General features: G+C 36.1%; 1 protein-coding gene across 1 annotated transcript; it reads left to right on the forward strand.

Annotated features, from left to right (window-relative positions):
• The first annotated feature begins 19,422 nt into the window (after positions 1–19,422).
• Positions 19,423–21,884, forward strand: LOC116418340 (replication factor A protein 2-like). The gene is given in 4 exon segments (XM_031933424.2): positions 19,423–19,750; positions 19,826–20,260; positions 20,341–20,783; positions 21,738–21,884. Coding segments are annotated over 3 exon segments (720 nt in total). The 5' UTR covers positions 19,423–19,750; positions 19,826–19,991; the 3' UTR covers positions 21,746–21,884.
• The last annotated feature ends 4,827 nt before the right edge of the window (positions 21,885–26,711 follow it).

The raw sequence follows: 26,711 nt of genomic DNA on the forward strand, positions 1-26,711 counted from the left end.
AAAACCGACAATGTAAAACTCATTACCCTAAGCTTTCTGGGTACAATAATTTTCTTTAAAACACTATAGATCATCAAAAGAAGGAGAGCAATGCTAGAAATAAACGTAAATTCTAATCTTTTAAACCTACATATTCCATACTTTTTAAGTGAAATAAATTATTCATGCTACAAGTAGGCAAATTGAAGAAAGGCGAGTTTAGCGAGAAATAAATCCAAAACCTAAATGTGTAAACTCAATTACCCCACGCTCCCCGAGTACAATTTCTTTAAAATCATGTCAACATATCGAATAAAGGCAAGCAAAGCGAGGAATAAATCAAAACCGAAAATGTAAAACTCATTACCCTACGCTTTCTGAGTACAATAATTTTATTTAAAAACACTATAGAACATCAAAAGAAGGAGAGCAATGCTAGAAATAAACGTAAATTCTAATCTTTTAAACCTACATATTCCATACTTTTTAAGTGAAATAAATTATTCATGCTACAAGTAGGCAAATTGAAGAAACGCGAGCTGAGCGAGAAATAAATCCAAAACCTAAATGTGTAATCTCACTTACCCCAGGCTCCCCGAGTACAATTTCATTAAATTCACGTCAACATATCCAATAAAGGCAAGCATAGCGAGGAATAAATCAAAATCTAAAAGTGTAAACCTTATTACCCGACGGTTTCTGAGTACAATAATTTTCTTTAAAAACACTATAGAACATCAAAAGAAGGAGAGCAAAGCTAGAAATAAACATAAATTCGAATATTTTAAACCTACTTATTCCATCCTTTGAAGTGAATTAATTTAATCATGCTACAAGTAGGCACATTGAAGAAAGGCGTGCTTAGAGAGAAATAAATCCAAAACCTAAATGTGTAAACTCAATTACCCCAGGCTTCCCGAGTACAATTTCATTAAAATCATGTCAACATATCCAATAAAGGCAAGCATAGCGAGGAATAAATCAAAATCTAAAAGTGTAAACCTTATTACCCGACGGTTTCTGAGTACAATAATTTTCTTTAAAAACACTATAGAACATCAAAAGAAGGAGAGCAAAGCTAGAAATAAACATAAATTCGAATATTTTAAACCTACTTATTCCATCCTTTGAAGTGAATTAATTTATTCATGCTACAAGTAGGCACATTGAAGAAAGGCGTGCTTAGAGAGAAATAAATCCAAAACCTAAATGTGTAAACTCAATTACCCCAGGCTTCCCGAGTACAATTTCATTAAAATCATGTCAACATATCCAATAAAGGCAAGCATAGCGAGGAATAAATCAAAATCTAAAAGTGTAAACCTTATTACCCGACGGTTTCTGAGTACAATAATTTTCTTTAAAAACACTATAGAACATCAAAAGAAGGAGAGCAAAGCTAGAAATAAACATAAATTCGAATATTTTAAACCTACTTATTCCATCCTTTGAAGTGAATTAATTTATTCATGCTACAAGTAGGCACATTGAAGAAAGGCGTGCTTAGAGAGAAATAAATCCAAAACCTAAATGTGTAAACTCAATTACCCCAGGCTCCCCGAGTACAATTTCATTAAATTCACGTCAACATATCCAATAAAGGCAAGCATAGCGAGGAATAAATCAAAATCTAAAAGTGTAAACCTTATTACCCCACGGTTTCTGGGTACAATAATTTTCTTTAAAACACTATAGAACATCAAAAGTAGTAGAGCAAAGCTAGAAATAAACATCAATTCGAATATTTTAATCCTGCTTACTCCGTACTTTTTAAGTGAAATAAATTATTCATGCTACAAGTAGGCAAATTGAAGAAAGGCGAGTTGAGCGAGAAATAAATCCAAAACCTAAATGTGTAAACTCAATTACCCCACTCTCCCCGAGTACAATTTCTTTCAAAACACGTCAACTTATCGAAGAAAGGCAAGCAAAGCGAGGAATAAATCAAAACCGAAAGTGTAAAACTTATTACCCCACGCTTTCTGAGTACAATAATTTTCTTTAAAAACACTTTATAACATCAAAAGTAGTAGAGCAAAGCTAGAAATAAACATCAATTCGAATATTTTAATCCTGCTTACTCCATACTTTTTAAGTGAAATAATTTATTCATGCTACAAGTAGGCACATTGAAGAAACGCGAGCTGAGCGAGAAATAAATCCAAAATCTTAATGTGTAAACTCATTTACCCCACGCTACCCGAGTACAATTTCATTAAAATCACGTCAACATATCGAATAAAGGCAAGCAATGCGAGGAATAAATCAAAATCTAAAAGTGTAAACCTTATTACCCCACGCTTTCTGAGTACAATAATGGTCTTTCAAAACACTTTAGAATATAAAAGAAGGAGAGCAAAGCTAGAAATAAACATAAATTCGAATATTTTAAACCTACTTATTCCATCCCTTGAAGTGAATTAATTTATTCATGCTAGAAGTAGGCACATTGAAGAAAGACGAGCTTAGAGAGAAATAAATCCAAAACCTAAATGTGTAAACTCAATTACCCCACGCTCCCCGAGTACAATTTCATTAAAATCACGTCAACATATGCAATAAAGGCAAGCATAGCGAGGAATAAATCAAAACCGAAAATGTAAAACTCATTACCCTACGCTTTCTGAGTACAATAATTTTCTTTAAAAACACTATAGAACATCAAAAGAAGGAGAGCAATGCTAGAAATAAACGTAAATTCGAATCTTTTAAACCTACTTATTCCGTACTATTTAAGTGATTTAATTTATTCACGCTACAAGTAGGCACATTGAAGAAAGGCGAGCTTAGCGAGAAATAAATCCAAAACCTATATGTGTAAACTCAATTACCCCACGCTCCCCGAGTACAATTTCATTAAAATCACGTCAAAATATCCAATAAAGGCAAGCATAGCGAGGAATAAATCAAAACCTGAAATTATCAACCATATTACCCCACGCTTTCTGAGTACAATAATTTTCTTTAAAAACACTATAGAACATCAAAAGAAGGAGAGCAATGCTAGAAATAAACGTAAATTCGAATCTTTTAAACCTACATATTCCATACTTTTTAAGTGAAATAAATTATTCATGCTACAAGTAGGCAAATTGAAGAAAGGCGAGTTGAGCGAGAAATAAATCCAAAATCTTAATGTGTAAACTCATTTACCCCACGCTACCCGAGTACAATTTCATTAATATCACGTCAACATATCGAATAAAGGCAAGCAATGCGAGGAATAAATCAAAATCTAAAAGTGTAAACCTTATTACCCCACGCTTTCTGAGTACAATAATGGTCTTTCAAAACACTTTAGAATATAAAAGAAGGAGAGCAAAGCTAGAAATAAACATAAATTCGAATCTTTTAAACCTACTTATTCCGTACTATTTAAGTGATTTAATTTATTCACGCTACAAGTAGGCACATTGAAGAAAGGCGAGCTTAGCGAGAAATAAATCCAAAATCTTAATGTGTAAACTCATTTACCCCACGCTACCCGAGTACAATTTCATTAATATCACGTCAACATATCGAATAAAGGCAAGCAATGCGAGGAATAAATCAAAATCTAAAAGTGTAAACCTTATTACCCCACGCTTTCTGAGTACAATAATGGTCTTTCAAAACACTTTAGAATATAAAAGAAGGAGAGCAAAGCTAGAAATAAACATAAATTCGAATATTTTAAACCTACTTATTCCATCCCTTGAAGTGAATTAATTTATTCATGCTAGAAGTAGGCACATTGAAGAAAGACGAGCTTAGAGAGAAATAAATCCAAAACCTAAATGTGTAAACTCAATTACCCCACGCTCCCCGAGTACAATTTCATTAAAATCACGTCAACATATGCAATAAAGGCAAGCATAGCGAGGAATAAATCAAAACCGAAAATGTAAAACTCATTACCCTACGCTTTCTGAGTACAATAATTTTCTTTAAAAACACTATAGAACATCAAAAGAAGGAGAGCAATGCTAGAAATAAACGTAAATTCGAATCTTTTAAACCTACTTATTCCGTACTATTTAAGTGATTTAATTTATTCACGCTACAAGTAGGCACATTGAAGAAAGGCGAGCTTAGCGAGAAATAAATCCAAAACCTATATGTGTAAACTCAATTATCCCACGCTCCCCGAGTACAATTTCTTTAAAATCACGTCAACTTATCGAATAAAGGAGACCAAAGCGAGGAATAAGTCAAAAGCTAAATGTGTAAACATAATTACCCCACGCTCTTCGAATACAATGATTTATTTTAAAAATACGTAGGCACTTCAAACAAAGCAGAGAAAAGCAGGAATAGAATCTAAAACGAAAGTGCATAAAAGCGAGTACCTCACGCCCCCAAATACAATACTTTTTTTTTTAAATCACGTTGGCACACAGAAAGGCAAGCTACGTGAGAAATTGATCTAAAACCTTAATGTGTAAACTCAATAAACCCACGATAGCGAGTACAATAAATTTCTTTAAAAACACGTCAACTTATCGAAGAACGGCAAGAAATGCGAGGAATAAATCTAAAACCTAAATGTGTAAACTCAATAACCCCACTCTCCCCGAGTACAATTTCTTTATAAACACGTTAAAACATCAGAAGAAGGAGAGCAAAGCTAGAAATAAACTTAATTTCAAAACATTTAAACCTACTTATTTCATACTTTTTAAGTGAAATAATTTATTCATGCTACAGGTAGGCACATTGAAGAATGTCGAGCTTAGCGAGAAATAAATCCAAAACCTATATGTGTAAACTCAATTACCCCACGCTCCCCGAGTACAATAATTTATTTTAAAAACTCGTAGGGACATCAAACAAAGCAGAGAAAAGCAGGAATAGAATCTAAAACGAAAGTGCATAACACATTTAAAGCTACTTATTTCATACTTTGTAAGTAAAATAATTTATTCATGCTACAAGTAGGCACATTGAAGAAAGGCGAGCCTAGCGAGAAATAAATCCAATACCTAAATGTGTAAACTCAATTACCCCACGCTCCCCGAGTACAATAATTTTCTTTAAAAAAACTATAGAACATCAAAAGGAGGAGAGCAATGCTAGATATAAACGTAAATTCGAATCTTTTAAACCTACATATTCCATACTTTTTAAGTGAAATAAATTATTCATGCTACAAGTAGGCAAATTGAAGAAAGGCGAGTTGAGCGAGAAATAAATCCAAAACCTAAATGTGTAAACTCAATTACCCCACGCTCCCCGAGTACAATAATTTTCATTAAAAACACTTTAGAACATCAAAGGAAGGAGAGCAAAGCTAGAAATAAACATAAATTCGAATATTTTAAACCTACTTATTCCATACGTTTTAAGTGATTTAATTTATTCATGCTACAAGTAGGCACATTGAAGAAAGGCGAGCTCAGCGAGTAATCAATCCAAAACCTAAATGTGTAAACTCAATTACCCCACGCTCCCCGAGTACAATTTCATTAAAATCACGTCAACATATCCAATAAAGGCAAGCATAGCGAGGAATAAATCAAAAACGAAAATGTAAAACTCATTACCCTACGCTTTCTGAGTACAATAATTTTCTTTAAAAACACTATAGAACATCAAAAGAAGGAGAGCAATGCTAGAAATAAACGTAAATTCGAATCTTTTAAACCTACTTATTCCGTACTATTTAAGTGATTTAATTTATTCACGCTACAAGTAGGCACATTGAAGAAAGGCGAGCTTAGCGAGAAATAAATCCAAAACCTATATGTGTAAACTCAATTACCCCACGCTCCCCGAGTACAATTTCTTTAAAATCACGTCAACTTATCGAATAAAGGAGACCAAAGCGAGGAATAAGTCAAAAGCTAAATGTGTAAACATAATTACCCCACGCTCTTCGAATACAATGATTTATTTTAAAAATACGTAGGCACTTCAAACAAAGCAGAGAAAAGCAGGAATAGAATCTAAAACGAAAGTGCATAAAAGCGAGTACCTCACGCCCCCAAATACAATACTTTTTTTTTTAAATCACGTTGGCACACAGAAAGGCAAGCTACGTGAGAAATTGATCTAAAACCTTAATGTGTAAACTCAATAAACCCACGATAGCGAGTACAATAAATTTCTTTAAAAACAAGTCAACTTATCGAAGAACGGCAAGAAATGCGAGGAATAAATCTAAAACCTAAATGTGTAAACTCAATAACCCCACTCTCCCCGAGTACAATTTCTTTATAAACACGTTAAAACATCAGAAGAAGGAGAGCAAAGCTAGAAATAAACTTAATTTCAAAACATTTAAACCTACTTATTTCATACTTTTTAAGTGAAATAATTTATTCATGCTACAGGTAGGCACATTGAAGAAAGGCGAGTTGAGCGAGAAATAAATCCAAAACCTAAATGTGTAAACTCAATTACCCCACGCTCCCCGAGTACAATAATTTTCTTTAAAAAAACTAGAGAACATCAAAAGGAGGAGAGCAATGCTAGATATAAACGTAAATTCGAATCTTTTAAACCTACATATTCCATACTTTTTAAGTGAAATAAATTATTCATGCTACAAGTAGGCAAATTGAAGAAAGGCGAGTTGAGCGAGAAATAAATCCAAAACCTAAATGTGTAAACTCAATTACCCCACGCTCCCCGAGTACAATAATTTTCATTAAAAACACTTTAGAACATCAAAGGAAGGAGAGCAAAGCTAGAAATAAACATAAATTCGAATATTTTAAACCTACTTATTCCATACTTTTTAAGTGAAATAATTTATTCATGCTACAAGTAGGCACATTGAAGAAACGCGAGCTGAGCGAGAAATAAATCCTAAATGTGTAAACTCATTTACCCCACGCTACCCGAGTACAATTTCATTAAAATCACGTCAACATATCCAATAACGGCAAGCATAGCGAGGAATAAATCAAAACCGAAAATGTAAAACTCATTACCCTACGCTTTCTGAGTACAATAATTTTCTTTAAAAAAACTATAGAACATCAAAAGAAGGAGAGCAATGCTAGAAATAAACGTAAATTCGAATCTTTTATACCTACATATTCCATACTTTTTAAGTGAAATAAATTATTCATGCTACAAGTAGGCAAATTGAAGAAAGGCGAGTTGAGCGAGAAATAAATCCAAAACCTAAATGTGTAAACTCAATTACCCCACTCTCCCCGCGTACAATTTCTTTCAAAACACGTCAACTTAACGAAGAAAGGCAAGCCAAGCGAGGAATAAATCAAAACCGAAAGTGTAAAACTTATTACCCCACGCTTTCTGAGTACAATAATTTTCTTTCAAAACACTCTAGAATATAAAAGAAGGAGAGAAAGCTAGAAATAAACATAAATTCGAATATTTTAAACCTACTTATTCCATCCTTTGAAGTGAATTAATTTATTCATGCTAGAAGTAGGCACATTGAAGAAAGGCGAGCTTAGAGAGAAATAAATCCAAAACCTAAATGTGTAAACTCAATTACCCCAGGCTCCCCGAGTACAATTTCATTAAAATCATGTCAACATATCCAATAAAGGCAAGCATAGCGAGGAATAAATCAAATCCTAAAATTCTCAACCTTATTACCCCACGCTTTCTGAGTACAATAATTTTCTTTAAAAACACTATAGAACATCAAAGAAGGAGAGCAATGCTAGAAATAAACGTAGATTCGAATCTTTTAAACCTACATATTCCATACTTTTTAAGTGAAATAATTTATTCATGCTACAAGTAGGCACATTGAAGAAACGCGAGCTGAGCGAGAAATAAATCCTAAATGTGTAAACTCATTTACCCCACGCTACCCGAGTACAATAAATTTCTTTCAAAACACGTCAACTTATCGAAGAAAAGCAAGCAAAGCGAGGAATAAATCAAAACCGAAAGTGTATAACTTATTACCCCACGCTTTCTGAGTACAATAATATTCTTTCAAAACACTTTAGAACATCAAAAGAAGGAGAGCAATGCTAGAAATAAACATAAATTCGAATATTTTAAACCTACATATTCCATAAGTTTTAAGTGAAATAAATTATTCATGCTACAAGTAGGCAAATTGAAGAAAGGCGAGTTGAGCGAGAAATAAATCCAAAACCTAAATGTGTAAACTCAATTACCCCACTCTCCCCGCGTACAATTTCTTTCAAAACACGTCAACTTAACGAAGAAAGGCAAGCCAAGCGAGGAATAAATCAAAACCGAAAGTGTAAAACTTATTACCCCACGCTTTCTGAGTACAATAATTTTCTTTCAAAACACTCTAGAATATAAAAGAAGGAGAGAAAGCTAGAAATAAACATAAATTCGAATATTTTAAACCTACTTATTCCATCCTTTGAAGTGAATTAATTTATTCATGCTAGAAGTAGGCACATTGAAGAAAGGCGAGCTTAGAGAGAAATAAATCCAAAACCTAAATGTGTAAACTCAATTACCCCACGCTCCCCGAGTACAATTTCATTAAAATCACGTCAACATATCCAATAAAGGCAAGCATAGCGAGGAATAAATCAAAAACGAAAATGTAAAACTCATTACCCTACGCTTTCTGAGTACAATAATTTTCTTTAAAAACACTATAGAACATCAAAGAAGGAGAGCAATGCTAATTGAAGAAAGGCGAGTTGAGCGAGAAATAAATCCAAAACCTAAATGTGTAAACTCAATTACCCCACTCTCCCCGAGTACAATTTCTTTCAAAACACGTCAACTTATCGAAGAAAGGCAAGCAAAGCGAGGAATAAATCAAAACCGAAAGTGTAAAACTTATTACCCCACGCTTTCTGAGTACAATAATTTTCTTTAAAAACACTATAGAACATCAAAGAAGGAGAGCAATGCTAATTGAAGAAAGGCGAGTTGAGCGAGAAATAAATCCAAAACCTAAATGTGTAAACTCAATTACCCCACTCTCCCCGAGTACAATTTCTTTCAAAACACGTCAACTTATCGAAGAAAGGCAAGCAAAGCGAGGAATAAATCAAAACCGAAAATGTAAAACTCATTACCCTACGCTTTCTGAGTACAATAATTTTCTTTAAAAACACTTTATAACATCAAAAGAAGGAGAGCAATGCTAGAAATAAACGTAAATTCGAATCTTTTAAACCTACTTATTCCGTACTATTTAAGTGATTTAATTTATTCACGCTACAAGTAGGCACATTGAAGAAAGGCGAGCTTAGCGAGAAATAAATCCAAAACCTAAATGTGTAAACTCAATTACCCCACTCTCCCCGCATACAATTTCTTTCAAAACATGTCAACTTAACGAAGAAAGGCAAGCATAGCGAGGAATAAATCAAAACCTGAAATTATCAACCATATTACCCCACGCTTTCTGAGTACAATAATTTTCTTTAAAAACACTATAGAACATCAAAAGAAGGAGAGCAATGCTAGATATAAACGTAAATTCGAATCTTTTAAACATACTAATTCCATACTTTTTAAGTGAAATAATTTATTCATGCTACAAGTAGGCACATTGAAAAAACGCGAGCTGAGCGAGAAATAAATCCTAAATGTGTAAACTCATTTACCCCACGCTCCCCGAGTACAATTTCTTTCAAAACACGTCAACTTATCGAAGAAAGGCGAGCTTAGCGAGAAATAAATCCAAAACCTGAATGTGTAAACTCAATTACCCCACGCTCCCCGAGTACAATAATTTTCATTAAAAACACTTTAGAACATCAAAGGAAGGAGAGCAAAGCTAGAAATAAACATAAATTCGAATATTTTAAACCTACTTATTCCATCCTTTGAAGTGAATTAATTTATTCATGCTAGAAGTAGGCACATTGAAGAAAGGCGAGCTTAGAGAGAAATAAATCCAAAACCTAAATGTGTAAACTCAATTACCCCAGGCTCCCCGAGTACAATTTCATTAAAATAACGTCAACATATCCAATAAAGGCAAGTATAGCGAGGAATAAATCAAATCCTAAAATTCTCAACCTTATTACCCCACGCTTTCTGAGTACAATAATTTTCTTTAAAAACACTATAGAACATCAAAAGAAGGAGAGCAATGCTAGAAATAAACGTAAATTCGAATCTTTTAAACCTACTAATTCCATACTTTTTAAGTGAAATAATTTATTCATGCTACAAGTAGGCACATTGAAAAAACGCGAGCTGAGCGAGAAATAAATCCTAAATGTGTAAACTCATTTACCCCACGCTACCCGAGTACAATAAATTTCTTTCAAAACACGTCAACTTATCGAAGAAAGGCAAGCAAAGCGAGGAATAAATCAAAACCGAAAGTGTAAAACTCATTACCCTACGCTTTCTGAGTACAATAATTTTCTTTAAAAAAACTATAGAACATCATAAGGAGGAGAGCAATGCTAGAAATAAACGTAAATTCGAATCTTTTATACCTACATATTCCATACTTTTTAAGTGAAATAAATTATTCATGCTACAAGTAGGCAAATTGAAGAAAGGCGAGTTGAGCGAGGAATAAATCGAAAACCTAAATGTGTAAACTCAATTACCCCACTCTCCCCGCGTACAATTTCTTTCAAAACACGTCAACTTAACGAAGAAAGGCAAGCCAAGCGAGGAATAAATCAAAACCGAAAGTGTAAAACTTATTACCCCACGCTTTCTGAGTACAATAATTTTCTTTCAAAACACTCTAGAATATAAAAGAAGGAGAGAAAGCTAGAAATAAACATAAATTCGAATATTTTAAACCTACTTATTCCATCCTTTGAAGTGAATTAATTTATTCATGCTAGAAGTAGGCACATTGAAGAAAGGCGAGCTTAGAGAGAAATAAATCCAAAACCTAAATGTGTAAACTCAATTACCCCAGGCTCCCCGAGTACAATTTCATTAAAATCATGTCAACATATCCAATAAAGGCAAGCATAGCGAGGAATAAATCAAATCCTAAAATTCTCAACCTTATTACCCCACGCTTTCTGAGTACAATAATTTTCTTTAAAAACACTATAGAACATCAAAAGAAGGAGAGCAATGCTAGAAATAAACGTAAATTCGAATCTTTTAAACCTACATATTCCATACTTTTTAAGTGAAATAAATTATTCATGCTACAAGTAGGCACATTGAAGAAAGGCGAGCTCAGCGAGTAATCAATCCAAAACCTAAATGTGTAAACTCAATTACCCCACGCTCCCCGAGTACAATTTCATTAAAATCACGTCAACATATCCAATAAAGGCAAGCATAGCGAGGAATAAATCAAAAACGAAAATGTAAAACTCATTACCCTACGCTTTCTGAGTACAATAATTTTCTTTAAAAACACTATAGAACATCAAAGAAGGAGAGCAATGCTAGAAATAAACGTAGATTCTAATCTTTTAAACCTACATATTCCATACTTTTTAAGTGAAATAATTTATTCATGCTACAAGTAGGCACATTGAAGAAACGCGAGCTGAGCGAGAAATAAATCCTAAATGTGTAAACTTATTTACCCCACGCTACCCGAGTACAATAAATTTCTTTCAAAACACATCAACTTATCGAAGAAAAGCAAGCAAAGCGAGGAATAAATCAAAACCGAAAGTGTATAACTTATTACCCCACGCTTTCTGAATACAATAATATTCTTTCAAAACACTTTAGAACATCAAAAGAAGGAGAGCAATTCTAGAAATAAACATAAATTCGAATATTTTAAACCTACATATTCCATACGTTTTAAGTGAAATAAATTATTCATGCTACAAGTAGGCAAATTGAAGAAAGGCGAGTTGAGCGAGAAATAAATCCAAAACCTAAATGTGTAAACTCAATTACCCCACTCTCCCCGCATACAATTTCTTTCAAAACATGTCAACTTAACGAAGAAAGGCAAGCCAAGCGAGGAATAAATCAAAACCGAAAGTGTAAAACTTATTACCCCACGCTTTCTGAGTACAATAATTTTCTTTCAAAACACTCTAGAATATAAAAGAAGGAGAGAAAGCTAGAAATAAACATCAATTCGAATCTTTTAATCCTGCTTACTCCATACTTTTTAAGTGAAATAATTTATTCATGCTACAAGTAGGCACATTGAAGAAACGCGAGCTGAGCGAGAAATAAATCCAAAACCTTAATGTGTAAACTCAATTACCCCAGGCTCCCCGAGTACAATTTCATTAAAATCACGTCAAAATATCCAATAAAGGCAAGCATAGCGAGGAATAAATCAAAACCTGAAATTATCAACCATATTACCCCACGCTTTCTGAGTACAATAATTTTCTTTAAAAACACTATAGAACATCAAAGAAGGAGAGCAATGCTAATTGAAGAAAGGCGAGTTGAGCGAGAAATAAATCCAAAACCTAAATGTGTAAACTCAATTACCCCACTCTCCCCGAGTACAATTTCTTTCAAAACACGTCAACTTATCGAAGAAAGGCAAGCAAAGCGAGGAATAAATCAAAACCGAAAGTGTAAAACTTATTACCCCACGCTTTCTGAGTACAATAATTTTCTTTAAAAACACTTTATAACATCAAAAGTAGTAGAGCAAAGCTAGAAATAAACATCAATTCGAATATTTTAATCCTGCTTACTCCATACTTTTTAAGTGAAATAATTTATTCATGCTACAAGTAGGCACATTGAAGAAACGCGAGCTGAGCGAGAAATAAATCCAAAATCTTAATGTGTAAACTCATTTACCCCACGCTACCCGAGTACAATTTCATTAAAATCACGTCAACATATGCAATAAAGGCAAGCATAGCGAGGAATAAATCAAAACCGAAAATGTAAAACTCATTACCCTACGCTTTCTGAGTACAATAATTTTCTTTAAAAACACTATAGAACATCAAAAGAAGGAGAGCAATGCTAGAAATAAACGTAAATTCGAATCTTTTAAACCTACTAATTCCATACTTTTTAAGTGAAATAATTTATTCATGCTACAAGTAGGCACATTGAAAAAACGCGAGCTGAGCGAGAAATAAATCCTAAATGTGTAAACTCATTTACCCCACGCTCCCCGAGTACAATTTCTTTCAAAACACGTCAACTTATCGAAGAAAGGCGAGCTTAGCGAGAAATAAATCCAAAACCTGAATGTGTAAACTCAATTACCCCACGCTCCCCGAGTACAATAATTTTCATTAAAAACACTTTAGAACATCAAAGGAAGGAGAGCAAAGCTAGAAATAAACATAAATTCGAATATTTTAAACCTACTTATTCCATCCTTTGAAGTGAATTAATTTATTCATGCTAGAAGTAGGCACATTGAAGAAAGGCGAGCTTAGAGAGAAATAAATCCAAAACCTAAATGTGTAAACTCAATTACCCCAGGCTCCCCGAGTACAATTTCATTAAAATAACGTCAACATATCCAATAAAGGCAAGTATAGCGAGGAATAAATCAAATCCTAAAATTCTCAACCTTATTACCCCACGCTTTCTGAGTACAATAATTTTCTTTAAAAACACTATAGAACATCAAAAGAAGGAGAGCAATGCTAGAAATAAACGTAAATTCGAATCTTTTAAACCTACTAATTCCATACTTTTTAAGTGAAATAATTTATTCATGCTACAAGTAGGCACATTGAAAAAACGCGAGCTGAGCGAGAAATAAATCCTAAATGTGTAAACTCATTTACCCCACGCTACCCGAGTACAATAAATTTCTTTCAAAACACGTCAACTTATCGAAGAAAGGCAAGCAAAGCGAGGAATAAATCAAAACCGAAAGTGTAAAACTCATTACCCTACGCTTTCTGAGTACAATAATTTTCTTTAAAAAAAACTATAGAACATCATAAGGAGGAGAGCAATGCTAGAAATAAACGTAAATTCGAATCTTTTATACCTACATATTCCATACTTTTTAAGTGAAATAAATTATTCATGCTACAAGTAGGCAAATTGAAGAAAGGCGAGTTGAGCGAGGAATAAATCGAAAACCTAAATGTGTAAACTCAATTACCCCACTCTCCCCGCGTACAATTTCTTTCAAAACACGTCAACTTAACGAAGAAAGGCAAGCCAAGCGAGGAATAAATCAAAACCGAAAGTGTAAAACTTATTACCCCACGCTTTCTGAGTACAATAATTTTCTTTCAAAACACTCTAGAATATAAAAGAAGGAGAGAAAGCTAGAAATAAACATAAATTCGAATATTTTAAACCTACTTATTCCATCCTTTGAAGTGAATTAATTTATTCATGCTAGAAGTAGGCACATTGAAGAAAGGCGAGCTTAGAGAGAAATAAATCCAAAACCTAAATGTGTAAACTCAATTACCCCAGGCTCCCCGAGTACAATTTCATTAAAATCATGTCAACATATCCAATAAAGGCAAGCATAGCGAGGAATAAATCAAATCCTAAAATTCTCAACCTTATTACCCCACGCTTTCTGAGTACAATAATTTTCTTTAAAAACACTATAGAACATCAAAAGAAGGAGAGCAATGCTAGAAATAAACGTAAATTCGAATCTTTTAAACCTACATATTCCATACTTTTTAAGTGAAATAAATTATTCATGCTACAAGTAGGCACATTGAAGAAAGGCGAGCTCAGCGAGTAATCAATCCAAAACCTAAATGTGTAAACTCAATTACCCCACGCTCCCCGAGTACAATTACATTAAAATCACGTCAACATATCCAATAAAGGCAAGCATAGCGAGGAATAAATCAAAACCGAAAATGTAAAACTCATTACCCTACGCTTTCTGAGTACAATAATTTTCTTTAAAAAAACTATAGAACATCAAAAGGAGGAGAGCAATGCTAGATATAAACGTAAATTCGAATCTTTTAAACCTACATATTCCATACTTTTTAAGTGAAATAAATTATTCATGCTACAAGTAGGCAAATTGAAGAAAGGCGAGTTGAGCGAGAAATAAATCCAAAACCTAAATGTGTAAACTCAATTACCCCACGCTCCCCGAGTACAATAATTTTCATTAAAAACACTTTAGAACATCAAAGGAAGGAGAGCAAAGCTAGAAATAAACATAAATTCGAATATTTTAAACCTACTTATTCCATACTTTTTAAGTGAAATAATTTATTCATGCTACAAGTAGGCACATTGAAGAAACGCGAGCTGAGCGAGAAATAAATCCTAAATGTGTAAACTCATTTACCCCACGCTACCCGAGTACAATAAATTTCTTTCAAAACACGTCAACTTATCGAAGAAAGGCAAGCAAAGCGAGGAATAAATCAAAACCGAAAGTGTAAAACTTATTACCCCACGCTTTCTGAGTACAAAAATTTTCTTTAAAAACACTTTATAACATCATAAGGAGGAGAGCAATGCTAGAAATAAACGTAAATTCGAATCTTTTATACCTACATATTCCATACTTTTTAAGTGAAATAAATTATTCATGCTACAAGTAGGCAAATTGAAGAAAGGCGAGTTGAGCGAGAAATAAATCCAAAACCTAAATGTGTAAACTCAATTACCCCACGCTCCCCGAGTACAATTACATTAAAATCACGTCAACATATCCAATAAAGGCAAGCATAGCGAGGAATAAATCAAAACCGAAAATGTAAAACTCATTACCCTACGCTTTCTGAGTACAATAATTTTCTTTAAAAAAACTATAGAACATCATAAGGAGGAGAGCAATGCTAGAAATAAACGTAAATTCGAATCTTTTATACCTACATATTCCATACTTTTTAAGTGAAATAAATTATACATGCTACAAGTAGGCAAATTGAAGAAAGGCGAGTTGAGCGAGAAATAAATCCAAAACCTAAATGTGTAAACTCAATTACCCCACTCTCCCCGCGTTCAATTTCTTTCAAAACACGTCAACTTAACGAAGAAAGGCAAGCCAAGCGAGGAATAAATCAAAACCGAAAGTGTAAAACTTATTACCCCACGCTTTCTGAGTACAATAATTTTCTTTCAAAACACTCTAGAATATAAAAGAAGGAGAGAAAGCTAGAAAAAAAAATAAATTCGAATATTTTAAACCTACTTATTCCATCCTTTGAAGTGAATTAATTTATTCATGCTAGAAGTAGGCACATTGAAGAAAGGCGAGCTTAGAGAGAAATAAATCCAAAACCTAAATGTGTAAACTCAATTACCCCAGGCTCCCCGAGTACAATTTCATTAAAATCATGTCAACATATCCAATAAAGGCAAGCATAGCGAGGAATAAATCAAATCCTAAAATTCTCAACCTTATTACCCCACGCTTTCTGAGTACAATAATTTTCTTTAAAAACACTATAGAACATCAAAAGAAGGAGAGCAATGCTAGAAATAAACGTAAATTCGAATCTTTTAAACCTACTAATTCCATACTTTTTAAGTGAAATAATTTATTCATGCTACAAGTAGGCAAATTGGAGAAAGGCGAGTTTAGCGAGAAATAAATCCAAAACCTAAATGTGTAAACTCAATTACCCCACTCTCCCCGAGTACAATTTCTTTCAAAACACGTCAACTTAACGAAGAAAGGCAAGCAAAGCGAGGAATAAATCAAAACCGAAAGTGTAAACCTTATTACCCCGCGCTCCCCGAGTACAATTTCTGTAACATCACGTCAACATATCGAATGAAGGCAAGCAAAGCGAGAAATAAATCCAAAACCTATATGTGTAAACTCAATTACCCCACGCTCCCCGAGTACAATTTCTTTCAAAACACGTCAACTTATCGAAGAAAGGCGAGCTTAGCGAGAAATAAATCCAAAACCTGAATGTGTAAACTCAATTACCCCACGCTCCCCGAGTACAATAATTTTCATTAAAAACACTTTAGAACATCAAAGGAAGGAGAGCAAAGCTAGAAATAAACATAAATTCGAATATTTTAAACCTACTTATTCCATACGTTTTAAGTGATTTAATTTATTCATGCTACAAGTAGGCACATTGAAGAAAGGCGAGCTCAGCGAGTAATCAATCCAAAACCTAAATGTGTAAACTCAATTACCCCACGCTCCCCGAGTACAATTTCATTAAAATCACGTCAACATATCCAATAAAGGCAAGCATAGCGAGGAATAAATCAAAAACGAAAATGTAAAACTCATTACCCTACGCTTTCTGAGTACAATAATTTTCTTTAAAAACACTATAGAACATCAAAGAAGGAGAGCAATGCTAGAAATAAACGTAGATTCTAATCTTTTAAACCTACATATTCCATACTTTTTAAGTGAAATAATTTATTCATGCTACAAGTAGGCACATTGAAGAAACGCGAGCTGAGCGAGAAATAAATCCTAAATGTGTAAACTCATTTACCCCACGCTACCCGAGTACAATAAATTTCTTTCAAAACACATCAACTTATCGAAGAAAAGCAAGCAAAGCGAGGAATAAATCAAAACCGAAAGTGTATAACTTATTACCCCACGCTTTCTGAGTACAATAATATTCTTTCAAAACACTTTAGAACATCAAAAGAAGGAGAGCAATTCTAGAAATAAACATAAATTCGAATATTTTAAACCTACATATTCCATACGTTTTAAGTGAAATAAATTATTCATGCTACAAGTAGGCAAATTGAAGAAAGGCGAGTTGAGCGAGAAATAAATCCAAAACCTAAATGTGTAAACTCAATTACCCCACTCTCCCCGCATACAATTTCTTTCAAAACATGTCAACTTAACGAAGAAAGGCAAGCCAAGCGAGGAATAAATCAAAACCGAAAGTGTAAAACTTATTACCCCACGCTTTCTGAGTACAATAATTTTCTTTCAAAACACTCTAGAATATAAAAGAAGGAGAGAAAGCTAGAAATAAACATCAATTCGAATCTTTTAATCCTGCTTACTCCATACTTTTTAAGTGAAATAATTTATTCATGCTACAAGTAGGCACATTGAAGAAACGCGAGCTGAGCGAGAAATAAATCCAAAACCTTAATGTGTAAACTCAATTACCCCAGGCTCCCCGAGTACAATTTCATTAAAATCACGTCAAAATATCCAATAAAGGCAAGCATAGCGAGGAATAAATCAAAACCTGAAATTATCAACCATATTACCCCACGCTTTCTGAGTACAATAATTTTCTTTAAAAACACTATAGAACATCAAAAGAAGGAGAGCAATGCTAGAAATAAACGTAAATTCGAATCTTTTAAACCTACTTATTCCGTACTATTTAAGTGATTTAATTTATTCACGCTACAAGTAGGCACATTGAAGAAAGGCGAGCTTAGCGAGAAATAAATCCAAAACCTATATGTGTAAACTCAATTACCCCACGCTCCCCGAGTACAATTTCTTTAAAATCACGTCAACTTATCGAATAAAGGAGAGCAAAGCGAGGAATAAGTCAAAAGCTAAATGTGTAAACATAATTACCCCATGCTCTTCGAATACAATGATTTATTTTAAAAATACGTAGGCACTTCAAACAAAGCAGAGAAAAGCAGGAATAGAATCTAAAACGAAAGTGCATAAAAGCGAGTACCTCACGCCCCCAAATACAATACTTTTTTTTTAAATCACGTTGGCACACAGAAAGGCAAGCTACGTGAGAAATTGATCTAAAACCTTAATGTGTAAACTCAATAAACCCACGATAGCGAGTACAATAAATTTCTTTAAAAACACGTCAACTTATCGAAGAAAGGCAAGAAATGCGAGGAATAAATCTAAAACCTAAATGTGTAAACTCAATAACCCCACTCTCCCCGAGTACAATTTCTTTATAAACACGTTAAAACATCAGAAGAAGGAGAGCAAAGCTAGAAATAAACTTAATTTCAAAACATTTAAACCTACTTATTTCATACTTTTTAAGTGAAATAATTTATTCATGCTACAGGTAGGCACATTGAAGAATGTCGAGCTTAGCGAGAAATAAATCCAAAACCTATATGTGTAAACTCAATTACCCCACGCTCCCCGAGTACAATAATTTATTTTAAAAACTCGTAGGGACATCAAACAAAGCAGAGAAAAGCAGGAATAGAATCTAAAACGAAAGTGCATAACACATTTAAAGCTACTTATTTCATACTTTGTAAGTAAAATAATTTATTCATGCTACAAGTAGGCACATTGAAGAAAGGCGAGCCTAGCGAGAAATAAATCCAATACCTAAATGTGTAAACTCAATTACCCCACGCTCCCTGAGTACAATCAATTTCATTAAAATCACGTCAACATATCGATTAAAGGCGAGCAAAGCGATGAATAAGTCAAAAGCTAAATGTGTAAACCTAATTACCCCACGCTCCCCGAGTACAATAAATTGAGATTAATGTCAGATGAAGGTGAGCCTACTAAACGCAAGCAAGAAAGTAAGTTACCAGCCGAACCTTTTTATCCGTAATCAATAAGGTCAATAAGAGGTGAAGTAACAAGCATTGGAGATTACCTTATTTTTCAAGGAAATCATTATTCTCGTAAAGGGTTAGTAGAATACAAACTGTTTTTATTTATTTATTTTTTATTTGTTTTCAGTTATCGCATTAATAATACGTATACTAAAATACAATTTTTCAGTTTTCTTTTCAAACACTTCAACTTCAATGCTATCAGAACTAAAAGAATAAAACTAACATTAGAAGAAGTAGAGCACTTTGAAAATTCTCCAGAAAATATTGACATTGAACTTAGCTATGCATCTGCTACTGGACCTGGTGCAAAATTTGTTCAAATATGTAATTTCAGTACTGGGAATAAAGTAAAAGTTAGTGAAGGTGAACCGATACATTTGTAAGGAAAAATAGTTTCTATTGATATTAATAAAATAATGCCAAGCCATAAGGAGTTAAATGAACCCATAGATTTCATGGCCTGTGAATTGAGGAAGTATTTAACATTGGAGATCATGATAAAGTTGGTTGTTTTAAGTTATTAAAAATAGATTTTTGAGGTTTAAAAAATAATTTAATATGTGATATGAATTTTCAGGTCATTGCGGGTAAATATGAAGGAGACACCGGTCTAATTGTGTGAATTGAAGAAAATCGTGTCGTTTTGTTTTCTAACGTATCAATGCATGGACTTGCAGTGCTACCAATTTTATTTATTTCTCTGAATAATTCAAAGGCAACTGCTTTAATCAGTCGTAGCAACAATGTCGTGGAACAACTTTGACAATTCGACGGCGGCCGAGGGCGGCTTTATGAACACGACGGTGAACGATTCCACCGCTGGCGAGGACAAAACCAACCTGAAACGCGGCCAGAACTGCGTACCTGTGATGATAGCACACCTAGTGCGATACGGCGAGAAGCTCACCGTCTGGGGCACTCCTGTCAGGGTCGTCACCTTCGTCGGCCTCCTCCGCACAATCAAGCCCACCAGCACTAAGGTCTCCTTCGAATTCTCCGACGACACCAGTAATTGTCTATTCTCGCATGCACAGACTTGCACATTTTCCTAGTTTAACAACGTTTCAACTAATCGACTTGATTTACAAGGATCATATCAGGACGGAAGTGGTCGGAGGGCGATTCAGCCAACTAGTCTCTAACGAAAGTTAATTCATATGCCAGGGTGCATGGGATGATCAGGGACCAGGGTGTAGATCACTACGTCCTCACTGTCAATATGTAGCCTATGGACCATCTCATGAAATTGCTGTCACATCATATGGAGGTGACACTTATGAGTTTTCAGGAAAATAGCATGGTTAACAAAGTAGCCAACAATGACCACTCTATGGGCAATCAGTCAGTGTAAAATGGATCGGTTAATAATAGCAACGCAAACTCTGGTCTCAAATGACAACAGCAGATGGTACTGGATATCATTGAGAATAGTGATCCAGAGTTTGGGGCTGAGAGGGATCAGATTAAGACTGCAATGGCTCCAAATATTCCTCCTCAAATGGTGGACGAGATTCTGGAATTTCTGTCTGCTGAAGGTAATATTTTCATTTATTTACATTTACATTCAGACAGATGATTATTTCAAGGCTATTCAAAATTTTATTGCAAAATCTCACTAGTTTAATTGCCCTTTTTCTACTTTCTTCAAGTTTACTAAAGAGGGTGCATATATATAAATAAGACTTATTCACGAATATTTATATAAACAGTTACACCAATGTAAATAGACACACAGATTAACATTCATGCGTTTGCTTTATTACCACCTCAAGAAATTTCATTAATTTTTTTAATTTTCTGCGATAAAAAATTGCATATCTTAGCACTTGGTGACTACGTACATTTTAAACTGAACATGTTAGCCCATGACATGTATTTTAACATATTCGTATAGTGTATTAACCTAACTAGAACCAGAAGAATTACTTTGTTTCAAAACATTTGCGCTAAAAGAGCATATTCGGTTCAAAGTAAATCTTCTAGTTAAGTCACTGAACTATACACATATTTTGAAATACATGAGAAGGGCTTGCATATTAAGTTTCAAGTTTACAAGATATACTTGTTGTAGTATGTGTAATAATTACTATTTATACTTAATTTGAACTTGATTCTAATTTTGAAATTCGATTGCAGGATTCGAAAAGAAAACCGCTGCCAATTCATTAGCACGTAGCTTCCTCCAACTAAATTTATAAGCCCAATAAATAAAATATTGTTTTAATGTATCTATATATCTGCTTGCTAATGTATGAGGCGGTTTTTGATACATAATTTAATATAAATTTTGGATGGTTCATTGTCCAAAACTTTGCAGACCCCTCTGTTTTTTTATTATAGAATACGAACACTGTCGTCAATTTTTTTCCACAGAAATTCACACATGTTTACATGTGTTCCTAACTATCGTTTAAAATTTTAGCAGCAGATAGCTTTTTAATAGTGAATCACCAAATAAAATTTTGAAGCATTTGACTACATTGTTTTAGAGATATAAGAAATCAAAAAATGATCTGTCGAGACTCGACATAAGAGGTAACCAAACTAAACCAAATGAGCGGACAACTAAATCAACCCAACGACGTCATGGCGCTAGTCTTCATGAACAACAAAGAGATAGAGCAAGAAATAGCGAATCTCAGATGTAAGTACATTTTTTTATTTATCTTCTTTTTCCTTCTAAGATCTCTTTGTCTTTTTTATTATTTCATTTCTCCCCGCTCTCTCGCTCTCTCTCTCTCTCTCTCTCTCTCTCTCTCTCTCTCTCTCTCTCTCTCTCTCTCTCTCTCTCTCTCTCTCTCTCTCTCTCTCTCTCTCTCCTCTCTCTCTCTCTCTCTCTCTCTCTCTCTCTCTCTCTCTCTCTCTCTCTCTCTCTCTCTCTCTCTCTCTCTCTCTCTCTCTCTCTCTCTCTCTCTCTCTCTCTCTCTCTCTCTCTGGTGAGTACAGTTGACAGCTCTGCTGATCTATCTCTCTTTAGTGCTGCTTTTCTGCTGCTCCTTGCCTTCGGGCCCTCTTCTGTTGTAGATAGTTGCACGCTCCATTTTGCAACCTTCACGTCGATATATAAATCGCCGAAGGCTGCAATTTTTCTCTGTCATCTTTTCTACTGCAAACTTTCTACACGGCTCCTAACCTGCAAATCTACTTCGCTTGGCCTGGCTTGTTTTCGCACTTGCACGGCGTCTCTTTCTCTCCGCAATCAACATCGTGGTGACATCTGCTGCATCGCGGGAGAACCCTCAAGGCGTCTTCACACTTTTCGAGGTCGGTACTTTCGCGTTCTATCCACTAACACTCCATCTGGCCATAAGAGTTACAACACCTACTCTTTCACTCCGTCGATAACTTATCATCCTCCAACGAATATCTGCTTTATTGACTGCCAATAAGTTATCGACGAAAAATGAGTGCAAACGGCGAGAAGAACATGGAAGTGCCTTTTCAACAGTGCAGCAGCTGTAAACAACCAATACAGCATAAAGACCCCAAGAGGTGTGAATATTGTGTTCTTTACTACCACGTCAAGTGCCAGAACACCGTCAACATCAAGGCTATAGTGGTAAACGACAGGCAGATAACAGCCTGTCCCACATGTGCGGACAACAGCGGCAAGGGAACCAAAGTGAGGACCAAATCCACCTCTGCTGCAACAACTGCAACGGGAGTAACTGCAACAACAGCAGCAGGCAAGAATACTCCCAAGCAGCAGCCAGTGAGCAAGAAGGCGAGGTCAGCACCATCATCAACCGACACCTCGCGGAATCCCTCACCAACCCGCCTGGCCGGCGCAACAACACCGACGCCGTCTGTTGACGCGGCTTTGAGGGACATCCGCGGAGCCCTCGACGACATCCGCAATGCTCAAACGGAGGCCCTCAAGACACAGAACATCGTGTCAGAGAGGATCTCCAAAATTGAGCAGCGCTTGGGCCCGCTGGAGAAGCGACTCAAGGCCCTCGATGAGCTGCCTGCACTCAAGACTCGCATACACAATGCTGAGTCCACCATTACCGAGCTGCAGGCACAAATCCAAGACCTGTCATCGAGGAGCCCGACGATGCAGCGGGACAGCGGCAGCACTGTTCCCAGCACTGCAGAGATCTGTAGCCTGCGCAGTGAACTGGCGGCATCCATCCCTTCACTCGATGATTACCTGTTGTACAGACGAGACAGAAACAGAAACGGAGGAGGTGTGGCCCTCTATATACATAAATCACTGACGGTTAGTGTTATTTCATCATCCGACGGTGAATGGTCTGGCAAGCCAGGCAAGCCCGAATACCTTTTTTGTGAGGTATCGGCTAAGGGAGTTTCTCCCATCTTCGTGGGGTTTGTGTATCGTCCACCTCATGCTCCTTTTTTCCAAGGCTCTAACTTTATAGACCAGCTAACAACTCACATGCACAATTACTCCACGAAGGTCTTAATGGGAGATTTCAATTCTGACCAACTTTCCTCATCTGAAGATGCCAATTTCATCAGGGCTTTCATTGATGAGAACTCCCTTTTGTCTGTTCCCTATGGTGCCACGCACCATAAACAGGGTTCTAGTACCTGGCTTGACCTATGTCTAATCGCCTGCTGTCATACTGGAAGACAGACGCACCTTTCATCAATGGACACGACCTTATCACGGCCACTCTCGACGTACAGATTCCACGCTACGTATCTAACACTTACACCTACAGAAACTTTAAAGGAATCAGCGCCGAGAAGCTAAGGGACTTTCTTAGCGAATGTGACTGGTCATCTCTCAACACTTCATCACTCGACGAATGCATATCCTTACTTAACACTAACCTTACTAACGCCATTAACCATCTCGCCCCATTGCGGACGGTAACACCAAGACGATAACGTCACCCGTGGTACACCGCGGCTTTTCGTGACCTTGTATCCGAGAGGGATAGACTTTACAGGCGTTTCAGGGACTCTAGGCTCGATCAAGATCTCCGCATTTACAGATTAGCTAGAGACTATGCCCATAAACAAGTCGAGGAAGCCAGGCTGAATTATTACTATTCACGCTGTCTACCTTGACCGACATTGCCGAGATCTGGAAGGAGCTGGACAAACTTGGAATTTCTGCCACCAAGGCCCCCTTACCATTTCGATTTACAACAGATGAACTCAACAGGCATTTCAGCGCGATCTCCAACGATCCGTTGGCTCCTGCTGTTGAGGATTATCTTCTCACCCTGGAAAGTCTTGACCTCCCGGAACATTTCGAGTTCAGCCCTATAACGGAATCGGACGTGTTGGCTGCGGTATCGCACTTTGACACCCAGGCCAGGGGAAGTGACGGCATCCCACAGGTTGTCATCTCAAAAGCATTGCTGGTTCCTTCTCCTTTACTAAGTCACATTTTCAACCTGTCTCTGAGCGTGCCCTGCTTCCCATCTGCCTGGAAACTGTCACTTGTGCGCGCACTCAACAAGATCAGTTCACCAACAGCCCTGACTAACTACCGTCCGATTTCACTTCTCTGCTTTCTCTCCAAGGCCCTGGAGTGGCTGGTGCACAAGCAGGTCTCAGAATACCTTGAATCAAGGCTATTGCTAGACAACCTTCAAACGGGCTTCCGCACTGGTCACAGCACTCAGTCTGGCTTAATTAAGCTAACTGATGATGCCAGGATCGGGATAAACAAAAAGAAAGTAACACTACTCCTTCTCTTCGACTTTAGCAAGGCGTTTGACACTGTGTGTCACGTCAGGCTCCTGAGAAAGCTATCCACTCTCGGCTTCTCAAAGCAAGTCATTCGCTGGTTTGCCTCCTACCTCTCTGGGAGAGAGCAGGCCGTCGTTGGTGACAATAGTGAGCGTTCTTCTCCTCGGCGTCTTACCATCGGCGTCCCACAGGGATCCGTTCTGGGTCCCTTGCTATTCGCATTGTACATCAACGACATCGGTTTCTGCCTTGATACCGATGTTTCCCATCTCATCTATGCGGACGACTTGCAAATTTACAGTCAATGCCACCTTGAGAAGCTCGATTCTTTATCAAACAAGATGAGTGCTAATGCCGAGAGGATAATGGGCTGGGCTGCACAGAACAGGCTAAAACTTAATGTTGCTAAAACCAAAGCAATTGTCCTGGGCTCTCCCTACTACATAAACGCCTTACCCTCAACAGCTAACACCTATATTATCATTGGGGGTGCCCAGGTCAGCTTTGAATCTTCCGTGCGTAATCTGGGATTGGTGCTCGACTCTAAACTTACGTGGAAGGAGCACGTTACACAAGTGTGTAAGCGTGCTCACTCACTAATGTACAGGTTTTACTTTTTCAGAAAGAGTACCAATCTCAGGTTGCGCAAGCACTTAGTGCAAGCGCTCCTGTTTCCCCTTATTGACTATTGCTCTCTTGTATACTGTGACCTGACGCAGGAACTCGACTTAAAACTACAGAGGCTCGTGAATACAGCAATTCGTTACATCTACGGTGTAAGGAGAGATGAGCGCATCTCCCCGTACAGGCGGGAGCTACACTACACTGCAAGCTACACTGCAGGACGCAGGAGGTATTTCACTCCTTATTTCTTACGAAAGATGTTTAACACAGCCGTACCATCATATGTACTGGCATACTTCGACTTCCGCGTGACACTCCGGCCTGTTAGGGGGGAGGTGACACCTCTGGATATTCCTACCTTCGCGACGGAGACGCTGAGGAACTCGTTTCATATCAGCGCCTCATACCTATGGAACAACCTACCATCACACATTCGTAATACTGCTTCTGTCTCAGGTATCAAGAAATTAGCTAAAGAGCATTTCTTCGAACTCGAAAACACATGAACATCATGTTCACACTCACGCACACGCACACACTCACACACTCTCGCTTAACTCATTCTCACCTTATAATCACACTACACATCTACCACAACAGACATCTTTTACTATTATTATGCCTGTACTCTTACTACTCCTGCTGTACATAATTGATCGTACAACACATTGTACGTAAAATAAAACCAATTAATCTAATCGTAATCTCTCTCTCTCTCTCTCTCTCTCTCTCTCTCTCTCTCTCTCTCTCTCTCTCTCTCTCTCTCTCTCTCTCTCTCTCTCTCGCAATGGATACCTTTCTTTATGGCGTATTTGGGACCTAACAACGGGGAGGAGTACATATATAGCTAATCAATATGGCGTCATCATCCCAGCGATTAAGACGAAGTTAAATGAAGCAGACTCAGTTTTCTGACAAAAAAAAATTTTCTATGCCAAATATTCGCGATTAATAGTAAGATATCAATAAATTGTAATATTATATGCTATATTGATCGCGTGTAAAAGCTGGTCTAGGTGGAAAATGTTCGAATATGTACTAAAGGGCCAGTGATAACCTCACTTATTTCGTCTAAAAATACCTTGCTTGCAAAAAAAATCATGATTCTAAAAAATCCAGCGAGCATTTATTAATTATTCTCCATTGCTAATGTTTAAAGCAATTTTCTG

This window comes from Nasonia vitripennis, unplaced genomic scaffold (genome assembly GCF_009193385.2).
Source record: "Nasonia vitripennis strain AsymCx unplaced genomic scaffold, Nvit_psr_1.1 unplaced0244, whole genome shotgun sequence".
Taxonomy (NCBI): domain Eukaryota; kingdom Metazoa; phylum Arthropoda; class Insecta; order Hymenoptera; family Pteromalidae; genus Nasonia; species Nasonia vitripennis.